Here is a 14904-nt window from a genome sequence, read left to right as displayed (position 1 = left end):
GATGTGTTTCATGTGTTTGACACCGTCCCATTAATTCCATTCCAGCCTCACTCTCTTCACCCATCAACTCCCCCTCCATTCCACCCCTTCCTTCTGTCTTTGTCTTTCCATTCTACACACCCGCCAACGCTCTTGAGCTTCTTCATGGAGAGAAGGAGCGAGGGAGGCGGGAGGCACTATGTGGAGTGTGTCGGGGGTGGCATAGCGGGAGGGCAGGTTTGTTTTGTTTTTCACTGTTCTCTGGAAGAGAGGGAGAGGGAGGTGGAGAGAAGAGAGAGGGGGGTGTGACCCATGCCATGGCTTAATGGTACCATGGAATTCCCCCCCAGTTTACCCTGACCTGGCCCCTCCCATCTGTCTTACTGGGCTATAAAGCCTTACACAGGTAAATCTAGCAACAGGTACATCTTTTACTTTATAGAGAGAGAGCTAAAGGGAGAGAGAGAGAAGAAATCGAGTTAAGATTAACCGTGTACTGACAAGCTCTCTGAGTGAATCCCAAACACCGGACTCTAAATCAAACTGTGGAGTATTATCATCGCTACCTGTTCATCGCTACCTGTTCATCGCTACCTGTCGGTCGCCTCAGAATCAGGTACGTGTGGAGATGGAGTTGCTCTTTGGGGAGTAATGGGGTGGGTGTTTTGGTCGGGGGTCACAAGCATCTTGACAACATATGTTTTGCGTATATTCATGCACAGCGGAGGAAAGGAAACGAAAACGGTGTATTCATACACAGACAAATATTTCGCATACATGCAAAGTACAACCACAGTGACCCACTTCAAATCAATGAATGTTTCACTAACACATCAATATCCACATGTTGATCGTCCTTGTATACGCACCGAAGGGCTCACTCAATTGTCTCCTAGTTAGAGAAAACATGTACATGTTTGTTTATGAATCTGTGTCCATAAACAGCATTGTAATGTCTTACTAACTGGACTGTCTCCTGCTTGTAGATAGCCCATGTCGTCTGCCAGTGAGCTGTGTATGATCCTGACCGACGCTAACATGACCATGTACCAGACTGGGAGCTCAGAGCCGCTGCAGCCCAGCCTCACCACTGTGTCTCTGCCTGCCGTAGGAGACCTGCTGCACCTCTCAGACCTTTCCTCATGCAGTGCCAATATACTGGGTGAGAACAGTAATTAATACTTTTTTTAAAATGTATTTATTTGACAGGGACAGTGTACAAAAAAAAAAAGAAGAATTCCCAATATACTGAGAAATTCTGCATTTCACCAGATTTAGCTAACAACTCATTTCCATCTACGGTCACCTGGACCCTATAGGCGTCTTATAACAATGCCTCTTCATAATAACTGAGAACACCCAGAAGATGATATAACCATGATGTCTATTGACGGAAGAAACAATAGACACAAACTGAATCATGGCAGAAGAGGAGGATGTGTAACTTTCTCTGCTTTGTTATCAGCATGTGGGATACTTTAGTCCCTAATATGTCATTGTGTGTTGGTCACCTGGGAAACCACAGTATGGATGTGTGTAACGTTTTCTTCAAGGATTTTTATTCAGGCATGAGTTTTGGCGGTTGTTTGGTTTTACTTGTTGTGTCGGCTGGTAAAGTCCGTGGATATTTCCCATTGTCTCACCCTGGATAGACCTATTGGCTGAGCTTGTTGGCAGACACTCAGTCGAAGCACACATTAAACATACTGCATATCCTTAAGTGAAGCTGTCAGACAGACAGGGGATTGGCTGAACTTTGCAATGACCTCATTTAGAAGGCTGTTAAATCATTAACCGGGACAATGTTTAACTTGTATTTAATAGTCTTTTCATCTTTCAGACGTCTCAAGCTTTATTTTATTTGCCGTAGCCTATAGCGAGTGATAAGTGATGACTAGACAGAGCGTCAGCAGAGCAGAGATAAACTAGAGCCAGACATTCTGACTTGGCGAAACCGCAAAATCACATTTTCACAGGTCCAGATCAGGATCTGCGTTCTTGGTGGGTGGTCATTTATTTGGAAAACGTGAGTTAGTTATCATCTTGTGGGTGGTTAGATTGACAAAGGTTTTATATTTTAAATGTTCTATAATAGTTATGACTGAAAACATAATGTGTAATTACTATCTATCCAGATTGAATCTATATCAAATTACTTTATTCTTGCTATGTAACTGTAGTTAAATTTTTTTTTTAAAAAGCCACATAAAATGTAGATGTAACAACAAAAGAAAAAGCTGTAAAAAAAACACACATATGAACGCACACAAACATACACAGGCACACACAGTGCACAAATCTAACTCCCCCCTTCACTTCTGTGTCCTCCTCTAGCTCAATGGTATGACCTGAACCCTCAGTACTGGAGCAAGCAGAACGTTTTGGAGTGGATCAGTTTTCACGTGGAGCGCAGTAAGTTTGATGCCAGCACACTGAGCATGTCCTACTGCTCCATGGATGGACCTACACTATGCCAACTGACCAGAGATCAGCTGTTAAACATGTTTGGAATGTCCCTCGGGACTCAGCTCTACCAGAGCCTGCTGGAACTCAAGGCCAAATATGGTAAGGATCTGATGGAAGTGAAATGAATCAACTTTATTGATGATTGTAAAAGGGGGAATCTTAGATTTGGCTCCAGGAACAGACACAGACATTTTAGTAATTTAATTTAGACAATTGATTTGTCAATATAGTAATGATTCAGTCATTAAATGTATTTTTGTGTCTGTCATTTTGGTTCCAGATCTGAATGAGACCTGTAAGCTTCTGGACAACTTCCTGGAGGAGTTCCCAGACTTCCCTCTGCTCAGCACAGTAGAAGTGAACGAAGGTAAACACCTCCTCTCGTCTTTTCTTCCCACTTCCTACTACCACGCCAAAGCCTCAAGTGTTAGTAGGACACATTTGCTGACACTGTGATGTTACTGTTACAGTTGTGAGAGACACCAGCTACACTGACTTCTCACACATCTTCAAGAACTTCGAAAACATGAAGCCGCTCAGCGATAACGGATACGAGTCCGACAGCATGCACAGCTCCTCGTCAGGTGAGCGGTGTCCCTCTTTCCTCTTCTTCTCCTTTATCATCACTCCTCTCATCTCCTCTTCCCCCAAATCTTCTCACATCACTCGATCAGTGTGTGATTGGTTTGGCCTGTATCACTGAGCCTATGGCCTTATTAATCGATCAAGGCAGGACGAAGGATCGGCCGAGTTGAAAGTGTTTTCCTTCCTCTCTCCCTGCCCCCAGGTGGAATGTTGAGCTTCCAGAACCCCAGCTCTCCAGAATCCAGGAGCAGTGAGTCTGACCCAGAGTTCTCCTACCCTCAGTTCGCAAGTGAGTACAACTTTTCATAAGTGGACGTCACATTCTTGATCTTCAGATGGGTGAGCCTTGAAAGTGCATGTCTCTTTGAAAGCCGGTCTGGTGTTCTAAACTCCAGAACCGTTGTGTTTGACAGAAGTGCACATAAAGACAGAGAGGGGAGAGATGAAGAAGAGAGGCAGAGGAAGACCTCCCAAACTCAGCCGAGACCCCAAACACTTCTACCAGACCTCCACAAAGAGCAAACATGGTGAGTGGCTCTTCTCATTCTAACACACGCACGCACGCACGCACGCACACACACACACACACACACACACACACGTCAACAACTGTTTTCAATGGTGCTCTGTAGAAGCACAGTTTTATCAGTCACGTGATTTGCATACATTTTTGCATCTGGTACTGAAAACAGCCACAGTCAAAACATCACAGGTGCTTTTAGGTCATAGAGCAATAACCACACATGCACACTCGCACGGACACACACACAAACACACCCACGCATGCGCACACACACACAAGCACACCTGCTCTACCTCCTCCTTGCTTGCTTAAGCATACGCACACACCTGCGCTGTCTTACACCCACCTAACGGTAGCTCTCCCTTCTCCCCCTATAGCGCCTCGTGGGACCCACCTGTGGGAGTTCATTAGGGACATCCTGATCCACCCAGAGCAGAACCAAAACCAGGCTCTGATGAAGTGGGAGGACCGCCGTGAGGGTGTCTTCAAGTTCCTCAAGTCTGAGGCTGTGGCCCAGCTGTGGGGGCAGAAGAAGAAGAACAGCAGCATGACCTATGAGAAACTCAGCCGCGCCATGAGGTAGGAAACCATGGTAATATAGTAGACCATCATGGCAATTAGCCATGGAAACCCTAATCCTAGCAACCAAGCTAAACAGAGCTAACCGGTTGAGGATGAAGTTAGATTTGTATTGTGTCAACAATGATAAACCATTGCCTGGTCATAAGAATAACCTGTGGCTCTCCTTCATCCCTCCCTCCTATAGATACTACTATAAGAGAGAGATCCTGGATAGAGTGGATGGTAGACGGCTGGTCTATAAGTTTGGGAAGAATTCCACCGGCTGGAAGGTGGAAGAGACCGAGCTGCATGGCATGTGAGATACAAGGCAGGAGACAGGACAGGTAGAGACCAATGGCCAAGAGTGGCGAAGGTATAAACTGGACAGACCAGTTCCCCTGGGCCCTATTGTAGATAGGATGACCCAGTCTCTGGATGACAGCTCTACTCTACCTGAAAGAATATAAAGACACTTACTTCTCTTCTTCCAGGGGAGGTGTTGCAGAAAATTTAAGCCAGTGTTTTTGGCTCCAGTAGGTTTTATGAACCGATATAGTTATTGTACAGTAATTATGTGTATTTCGATTTTGAATCAGGCATTGTTGTGGACATCGCTCTGGGCCTACCAGTGGTAGGTATGATGGTGTGTCTGTTCATTTGTTTTCAGTTATATTCTAGATAATAGTGGTCCTGTATGACTGGATGTCTCAGTTGGTAGAGCATGGTGCTTGCTAATGCCAGGAATGTGGGTTCAATTCCCGGGATCACCTGTATGTGAAATGTATGCACGCATGACTGTAAGTCGCTTTGGATGAAAGTGTCTGATTAGTATAACAATAAAGGCATTTACATTGTGTGGGTGTAACTCACCTTGTGTGTCACTATGACAACCACCTGGGCATTATGATTTTTACTGTGGCAATGTAAGCACTGGATATGTTTGTATTGCTTTTTTGTTTCTATTGATATTTAACAAGTGACAGTCTATCCCTGTGCAGCCTATCATTTTTCTATGTCTATTTGCAAGACGGCTAGTTGCCAAACTTTTGACTTCTAAATTGAGCCAATGGTTAGAAGAGCCTCATGTTGTGTTTTACTCTTCTGGGAGTTATAGGTATATAAGGTCTTGTGTTAAATTGTAAACCTGATATGAAGGAGGGAGGAGACAAAATGGAGGACAAACAAAAGATAGAGAAGAGAAAACAAAATGAAGGGATACTCATTTATAAACTATCGGTGATACGACGTTGTGTACTTCGCTGTTTCAGCGTGAATGTTGTCTATGAGGTATGTGTCCTTTGTAGCCATATTAATATTTTTGTATCTCACCAGACGGGACCTACGTCAGATTAAAACAAATCAGCGACTCAACTCCTGTTCTTCATGATTTTAATTATGTTATGCAGCTGGTCTGTTTCCTTCTAGATCACTCAATATCATGAGTATGAGAATTCAATCTCAGATTGTATCGTTTGTGATATTTTCACACGCATGTATGTACAGCACATTGTCTTGTTTTGTAAAGTTAAGAGCCTTTTTACGGAAATAAACTGTTTTAAATAATGTAAGTGTCCTTGTGTATTTGGTACAAAATTTACTATGTTTGAAAGAAAATCACATAGTACCCCAACTGAACATAAACTTAAATTAAAAGCACTCCTAATTCAATCGGTGTAATATATATTAAAGTTATATTCTCTCCCTTGACATGTCTTTTTCACGTCTCAACCACCTGTTTAACCTCAGTATAACATCTCATCTGGAGGACAACAAACAACAGAAGTTGGGCCGTTCTGGCTCGGTCAAGGCCTATTTACTTACAGAACAAGACATTTAGCACAGAGGTCACCCTAGGTGTGTAATCAAAATTGAATCGACTGCCGTTTTCAGATCCATGTCAAGTTTCTACTTTACAAGAAGCAGTGCTTTGAACCTGTCTCTCAGTTGCAATTGTCTCTGGTTGGCGCAGGAGTAAGCTTATACTCCTCCTAGAGCTACCATCACCCTGGCGACAGTAATGACTGATTGTCTGTGTTTGCTTTTTAACATCAACTACCCTTCGGATTTGCTACAGCGCAACAGTAAGCTTGCTGTTCAAACATGATCCATCAGTACATGGACAGGCTCAATTCAAATGTATTTACTGAGAGGACATATTGTAGAGTAGTGTGGCAGATGGGACAATTCCCAGCCTACGGACCATAACTGGTGGCTGCTGCTTACAAACACATAGTGTACAGTATGCATGTATGTATATATACACACACATACACACACACACACACATGCTCTCTCTCTCTCATTACACCCACAAACACATAGCATTCTGGATTGATTGGAGATGGCTCGACTGGAGTGTGTTGGTTTAAGGGCTCTATTCAGTCCGTATGGTTAAGATTCAGCGTTACAGCGTGATTGAAATTCAAAGGCAATGTTCCTGTGTTAGCAGAGACAACTTTCACTGTAAACGCTGCAGATGTCGGCTCAATTGGAAATGTCCTTTACAATTCTATCGCGTTATAAGTAACGCTTCAGCAATACAAATTGAATAGAGCCCTAATTCTCTTTTGTGTTAAATGGAACTAAATGGAGCTGAATGGAACTTGCAGCTCTTGTTGTCATGTTGTAAAAACACCATGCAACCGTGACAGACTGTCTGTCTATAGCACGGCCGTTTCACCAAGTCAGTGCCTTTCAGAAGTATAACTTGGTAAAAAAATACGTTGGATTTCACCTCATTTTCACATTCTGTCATAAAGAGCACATGTTCAACTTCATAAATACATGTTCCCCCCTCTCAAGAGGTTAAATAAAAAAGTGCCAAATAAAGTAACAGGGTTGACCGTAACAGGTTTGATGACTTCATCATAAATCAGCCATGAATCCCCTTGTGACAGGGGAAATGGAAGCTTGTTGTGTGCAACAGGGAGTGGTAATCAGATGCAAGCTTCACAAAATCATTCAGTAGTGAAACATTTCTAGCCTGACGTGATATCCTCGACCCACTCAGTATTCCACCACAAAACACCAGAAAATGGCAAAAAAATAGTAGAACCAGCTCATCTGTTTTACACTATGATTTGACTATTAGATGTTCAATGTTTTTTTTGAAAATAAAATAAAAAGGACGTATAAAGGAATAGTTTCACCACATTAAAATGAGAGCTCAGTTCACCTAAGGTTGACCTTAAATGAGGGACTGACGTAAATGAATAACTAATCACAGTAAATAAATAATGAATGACTTGGTCAAAGCAACAAAATAACTAAAGCTTTTGTTGATGATGTGGGGCGGCATGTAGCTTAGTGGTTAGAGCATTGGGCTATTAACCGAAAGGTAGCTAGATCAAATCCCCAAGCTGACAAGGTAAAACAAATCTGTTGTTCTGCCCCTGAACAAGGCACTTAACCCACCGTTCCTAGGCTGTCATTGTAAATAAGAAATTGTTCTTAACTGACTTTTTTTGTTGTTGACATTTTGGGGTTAAGTGGGTTAATATCTTCCAGAAGTCATATAGGGTGCATGGAGGGACATGTCAAAATACATCATTTTGCCACTTTTTCATGTACAAAAAAATCTGATTTATTGAAGTATCCATCAGAGATTGGAACCGGTTCAGGGAACAGAACCGGAAAATAGCATTTTTCAAGGAACAGAATCAGAACCGGGAACGAAAGTGATGTATTCTTTTCTGGAACATAATCGTTATTTTAAATGCATGGTAACCGGTTAATAACGTTATTTTACGTTCCTGGACAAAAAACGCAACAAAAAAAAAGCTCTATGCAAAGCCCTCACTCTGTCACTCAGAAACATATTCTAGTGTCTGCCTGCCAGCTGAAAATGTGTAGACTACCTGTGTGTGCAAGCTACCTGCCCCTGTGAAACATAGGCTACCGTAACCTGCTGACATTACAAGTTTGATTCAGAAACAAGGGAGAGATTTTAAATTAGAGAAGAATGAATTCACTTTTTTAATGCTAGGTAAGGATACTGTAGTTATCACTTTTCACGTTGGATTTATTAACTACATAAAGGTAATATGTGTTTTAATTCCGGTGCCGGCTTTTACAATGCAATATTGGTGCACAATTTCTACTTAAAATATTAGTTAAAAGTTCAAAGTATCAAAGTTCAAAGGCACACTTTTCATTGACTGACGCATGTTTAAGGACACGCGATGCATGTGGATGAGAGTGTATGTGTTGTGTGACGTTTCAGAGACGAGACTATAGATGTTACTTTTTACAAGGGTTCCACTGTTGCCAGGAGAGTGTTGAGGTTGAGTTGGGGTTCACTGCTGCGACATGGTTTACATCTCAGTCTCACAAACGCACGCATGCATGCACGTGCACATACACATACACATTCACACACACTTAAGGAAGACACACCTCCACACTCTGGCAGGGAGTTTCTGGGCATTCCATTCTATGCCAGACTCTTCATTGGGTGAGCTGGGTCATAGGTTCCTGTACAAATCAAGATATTGCCTTATTTAGGCCTGGAAGAATTCGCACTGAAACATCCAGGATTAATGAGAGCAACAAAATCATCTTGTGATTGACAACTGGGCACACACTGGTTGAATCAATCAGAATTGATGTCTGTGCCCACTGCGGGTAGGAATGTGATGTGTTGAAAGCACAGTTGAAACACTGTTGAAAACATGCATAAATCAAAGCGCTGTGGTTTTCCAAGTGCAGAACACAAGACTAAAAGTCCTTTCACCTTTAACAAACACTATAGCGATTTCAAAGCTCTCCCTCATTCCCTCTTCACACTCTATCTCACACACACACACACACACACACACGCACACGCACACACAAACACACACACACACACGCACAACTTAGTGAGGTGACAAAGGGTATCTGCACCTCCCCGCTAGATCAACATACCTGTCTAACAGGTGTGTTTGGCAGGCTGCCAGAATGTGTCTCCAGCACGTAACTTACTGGAAGCCTTCTGTCTGCTGCCAGGAAAAATATAGCGAGGGCGGGGATGTAGCTTTTATTGCCACTCTCTCTCTCCCTCTATGTGTGTGTACAGAGAGACAGTGACCATGGCCTTTCAATAGTCACTCATTAAACCCCTAGAGACTCAAAGAAAGATCAGGAAATTATTTACATATTTTTTTGGACACCTAACTACTTCCATATATACTTCCATAACATTTTTAACTGTTACCGGGCTACCTATAGAACATTTATATGGAGAGAATATTAATACATTTTAGAGTTAATTTTTCTTCAACCCTACACATTTTGCCATGGGGCAGAGAGGAAAATTTGCAATTTTACAGCTAATTTCCTGCAATTCTACAAATTTTGCCATAGGGTGGAGAGAAATATTTGAAGTTTTTAATATATGATATCTGAGTGAGACTGACAAACAAAATCATTGGGGGCCCCTCGGCCTCTAACTGTACCTTGATTACTACAAATATAGATAGCTGGCCACTAGACTATCTTACCAATCTAAAACATGTTAGCTGACATGGGCTAATTGAGTGACTATCACAGAGACTGACATAAGAGAAAAACTGTTGATGCAGAACCAAATTTTCTAAATTGCACCTTGCGTATTCTACTACTCTACCTCGCAACAGTAAGTTGAGCCCACAACTGATTATTACTCTTTTTTGTTGATCAGAGGGCCTCTGACTAGACTGCAAACTCTCCTTCCGGACTCACATTAAGCATCTCCATTCCAAAGATAAATCTAGAATCGGCTTCCTATTTCACGACAAAGCCTCCTTCACTCATGCTGCCAAACGTACCCTCGTAAAACTGACCATCCTACCGATCCTTGACTTTGGCGATGTCATTTACAAAATAGCCTCCAACTTTCTACTCAGCAAATTGGATGCAGTCTATCACAGTGCCATCCGTTTTGTCACCAAAGCCCCATATTCTACCCACCACTGCGATCTGTATGCTCTCGTTGGCTGGTCCTCGCTACATATTCGTCGCCAAACCCACTGGCTCCAGGTCATCTATAAGTCTTTGCTAGGTAAAGCTCCACCTTATGTCAGCTCACTGGTCACCATATCAACACCCACCCGTAGCACGCGCTCCAGCAGGTGTATTTCACTGGTCACCCCCAAAGTCAACACCCCCTTTGGCTGCCTTTCCTTCCAGTTCTCTGCTGCCAATGACTGGAACGAATTGCAAAAATCACTGAAGTTGGAGACTTATATCTCCCTCACTAACTTTATGCATCAGCTGTCAGAGCAGCTTACCGATCACTGCATCTGTACACAGCTCATCTGTAAATAGCCCATCCAACCAACTACCTACCTCATCCCCATATTTGTTTTTCTGCTCTTTTGCACACCAGTATTTCTACTTGCACATTCTCATCTGCACATATACCACTCCAGTGTAAAGTGCTAAATTGTAATTACTTCGCCACTATTGGCCTATTTATTGCCTTACCTCCTTACTTAATTTCCACACACTGTATACAGATTTTTCTATTGTGTTATTGACTGTACGTTTGTTCATCCCATGTGTAACTCTATTGTTGTTTTTTGTCGCACTGCTTTGCTTTATCTTGGCCAGGTCGCAGTTGTAAATGAGAACTTGTTCTCAACTGGCCTACTTGGATAAATAAAGGTGAAATAAAAATGTAAAAAATAAAAAGGGGGCCCGTGAGTCCGCGGGACTTTAGTTGCCCATCCCTGCTTTAGCTTGGACATCGACTAATTCATTCATTCATTTTTTCCATATTACACACCGACACACACAGTACATGCATGCTAGTGATGCACGACTTGACTCATAACCAGGGCAGCCGGGTTTAAGATCATGAAAAATTGTATGGATGAAGGGCGGGTGGCGGTCGGGTCAAATAAACGGAAAACAATACATACAAACATGTATAAATGTATCATTCTTGTGCAATTTATTTCTATAGGCTACATTGAGGTTTTTCTTTCATTATTTTTAGGCTATCTGGCATTAGTGCATAAGCTTAAGCTTCAGGGCATTTCTAGGGCAACATATTGGCTAACGACAGAAGAGAAGCTGCATGTATCTAATTATAGACAAGTTGACTAACAAATAATCCTGCACCACCTGTCAAGAAATCGTTCCACCGTCTCTGACTGTAGCCTACAGTGCATTTTCTATATTTGCGGGTTAGGTTCAGGTGCAGGCCTCAAAATGTTCACATTATTACATATAGTCGGGCGGTTGCAGATGGGTTAATAGCAATTGCAGGCGGGTGCAGATGAACAAACAGATGACCCCAGTTGTGTACCGCAGTTTCTGAGGTCTGAGCAGTTTCTGAGGTCTGAGCAAGGGCCACAAACACTGCATACAATTGAATGTCAATGGCTTTTGATAAGAATATCTGCTAAATGACCTTTTTCATTATCACATCTTATTGCTCCACTATCACTATACCTCTGGTAAACGTGTCAAAGGTTTATTACACCATCAGCAAACTTTACCGTAAACCTACAGTATCTTGACATAACCCTTACCTCTCTTAAAGATAATGGTTTCTGCTAGGACAAGCCCCCTGGTTTGGAAGGCCACACCTCTCCATGATGGATTTGTTGACACTGAGAGAAGGTATAAGTTCCTCCTTACAACTGTTGCAGGGTCAGATTGTTTTCCCTAATGGTTAATGTATTGGATTGGGGATCGGGTTATCTGATCATAGGTAATCTTATGTGTTTAAAGCTAATACTGTGAGACTGATAGCTCAAAGCTCTGATCAGATTGATTCCATCAATCTGCACTCCATAACATGCACAGTCAGAATGGTTTGCTAACTATGTGGACACCATCTACAACTAACATTTGAATAACCCTGCAATCACCCACACAGCACTGGTCAGAAGAAGGGACAGAGATGCCACCATGGCTGCATTGCAAGATCAACCCTTTGCATTGTGGACATTTCTCGTGCTATTTGTTTTATTTATAGTATTCATGGGTGGTTGCGTGTTCCGTCACAATATTGCTTGAAATGTTAATTTTGGACTGATGCCCACTGAATTCTACACAATGCATTGTCAATGAGCACTGATGGAGATTTAATCAAAAGCGCATTGCAATGACATTCAAGAGGCAAATAATTAGTAGAAAAACCTTTTGTCATCATTTTTGCAAGCTATTTTTGACAAACTTTGCTAACTAATGACAACATTGCCATCTGTCTAAAGTAAATTTGATGACATGATAATGCTGGCAAAGTTGTTTCCTACTAAATATTGTGTGATTTAGACCTAACAGTAGTTAGCCTCCGTCCAGAATGACTGGGCTTATCACCACTTTAGGGCACCACTATGGCACCAATAGAGGGTGGCTTGATAATGTTCATAACAATGGTATGATGCGTGTGACGGAGGTGCAGCCTATGAATTCTATTCTAGAAATGTTCTATATGGATTAAAGATTGTTTTGTGATGTTATATATACAATAAATTATATTGTTCATCAGCCTTTTGTGATGTCATCAATTTGAATCAGTTAGAACGTTCAACAGACCTTTGTGATGTCATTGAGTAGAATCAGAATTTTCAACAGCCCTTTATGATGCCATCATTTACAATCAGAATGTTCATCAGCCTTTTGTGATTTCATTGCACAATTACAATTAGTATTTTTTTTTTGTCATCATCTTCAGGCACACAGGGACAGACAGACACAATACAATGATCGGGGATGACACAAAAAAGTTTGAATTGTGGTCCTCTTAAATAAAAGGTCAAAAAAATAAACAAACAACCATAGTAGTCCTAAACTACGCAGTAGACCTAGCCTATGAGGCATACTTGGGTTACACATATAACACAAAACAAAACAAAGGACAGGACGACATTGTCATAGCCTAGAGCATTCCATACAGACATTAACCGTTTTTTTTTTATATTTTGCTTGATCATTAGCCAGCTTTTGGCATTCTTTTTAATGAAGTTATGGTCGGCATGGCTTTGAGTTGCTGTGGGAGTTTGTTCCACTCAACAGCACCGGTATATAAAAAGGTCACATTCTGTCCCACCTTTCATCTTTTATTATGTCCACTGTGTGTTTAGCTGATGTCGGTTTGTTCTCCTCCGGTCATAATGAATGAGCTGCAGGAACACCCGGACTGTACTCCCTCACAGAACTCCCTCACAGAACTCCCTCTTCTCCACCCAGAGGTGCAACACACTAAGGGCCTTATGCTCATCCAGCTCATGTAGATTTCCGTGCATCGGCAGGACAGAACAGCTACATCTGGTAAGACGAGGGGTGGTGGTGTGTGTCCATTTGTCAGTAACAGCCGGTGCGCAATGTCTAATATCAAGGAGGTCTCGAGGTATTTCTTGCCTGAGGTAGAGCACCTCATGATAAGCTGTAGACCAAATCAAATCAAATCAAATTTATTTATATAGCCCTTCGTACATCAGCTGATATCTCAAAGTGCCTAAGAACAGCCCTTAGCTGTGGTATATTGGCCATATACCACACCCTCTCGTGCCTTATTGCTTAAGTATACCACCTCAGTCACCGGCTTCATCAATAAGTGCATCGACGACGTCGTCCCCACAGTGACCGTACCTACATACCCCAACCAGAACCCATGGATTACTGGCAACATCTGCACCGAGATAAAGGCTAGAGCTGCCGCTTTCAAGGAGTGGGACACTAATCTGGATGCTTATAAGAAATCCTGCTATGCCTTCAGACGAACCATCAAACAGGCAAAGTGTCATTACAGGACTAAGATTGAATCCTACTACACCGAATCTGACGCTCGTCGGATGTGGAAGAAGTGACAAACTATCACGGACTACAAAGGGAGACCCAGCCACGAGCTGCTCAGTGACGCTAGCCTCCCAGATTAATAAATGCCTTTTATGCTCGCATTGAGGAAAGCAATACTGAAGCATGCAGGAGAGCACCAGCTGTTCCAGACGACTGTGTGATCACGCTCTCCGCAGCCGATGCGAGCAAGACCTTTAAACAGGTCAACATTCACAAGGCCGCGGGGCCAGACAGATTACCAGGACATGTGCTCAGAGCATGCACAGTGCAACTGGCAAGTGTCTTCACCGACATTTTCAACCTCTCCCTGACCGAGTCTGTAATACCTATATGTTTCAAGCAGACCACCATTGTCCCTGTGCCCAAGAACACTAAGGTAACCTGCCTAAATGACTAATGACAAATAGCACTCATGTCGGTAGCCATGAAGTGCTTTGAAAGGCTGGTCATGGCTCACATCAAAACCATCATCCAGGAAACCCTAGACCCACTTCAATTTGCATAATACCCCAACAGATCCACAGATGCACTCCACACTACACATTCTCCCACCTGGACAAAAGGAACACCTACTGGAGAATGCTGTTCATTGACTACAACTCAGCGTTCAACACCATAGTGCCGACAAAGCTCATCACTAAGCTAAGGACCCTGGGACCAAACACCTCCCTCTGCAACTGGATCTTGGACTTCCTGACAGGCCGCCCTAGGGGGCCCCTCAGGGGTGCGTGCTTAGTCCCCTCCTGTACTCCCTGTTCACCCACAACTGCGTGGCCAATAACAACTCCAGCACCATCATTAAGTCTGCTGACGACACAACAGTGGTAGGCCAGATCACTGACAACGATGAGACAGCCTATAGAGAGGAGGTCAGAGAACTGGCAGTGTGGTGCCAGGACAACAACCTCTCCCTCAGTGTGAGCAAAAATACAATTATAGGACAAAACACACATCATGAAAAAAGAGAGACACCACAACACTACATAAAGAGAGACAACAACAACAAATGACAACACACT

At 42.6% G+C, this 14904-nt stretch overlaps 1 protein-coding gene across 1 annotated transcript; it reads left to right on the top strand.

The window, feature by feature from the left end:
- Window positions 1-232: 232 nt before the first annotated feature.
- On the top strand, window positions 233-5678 carry LOC139370862 (E74-like factor 3 (ets domain transcription factor, epithelial-specific)). The gene is made up of 9 exons (XM_071110680.1): window positions 233-595; window positions 966-1141; window positions 2314-2544; window positions 2726-2812; window positions 2916-3029; window positions 3233-3319; window positions 3444-3557; window positions 3931-4132; window positions 4320-5678. The coding sequence occupies exons 2-9, from the start codon at window positions 973-975 to the stop codon at window positions 4432-4434; spliced, it is 1119 nt and encodes a 372-aa protein (XP_070966781.1). The 5' UTR covers window positions 233-595; window positions 966-972; the 3' UTR covers window positions 4435-5678.
- The last annotated feature ends 9226 nt before the right edge of the window (window positions 5679-14904 follow it).

Source organism: Oncorhynchus clarkii, chromosome 17 (assembly GCF_045791955.1).
Source record: "Oncorhynchus clarkii lewisi isolate Uvic-CL-2024 chromosome 17, UVic_Ocla_1.0, whole genome shotgun sequence".
NCBI lineage: Eukaryota > Metazoa > Chordata > Actinopteri > Salmoniformes > Salmonidae > Oncorhynchus > Oncorhynchus clarkii.
This window is presented reverse-complemented; position numbering and strand designations above follow the sequence as displayed.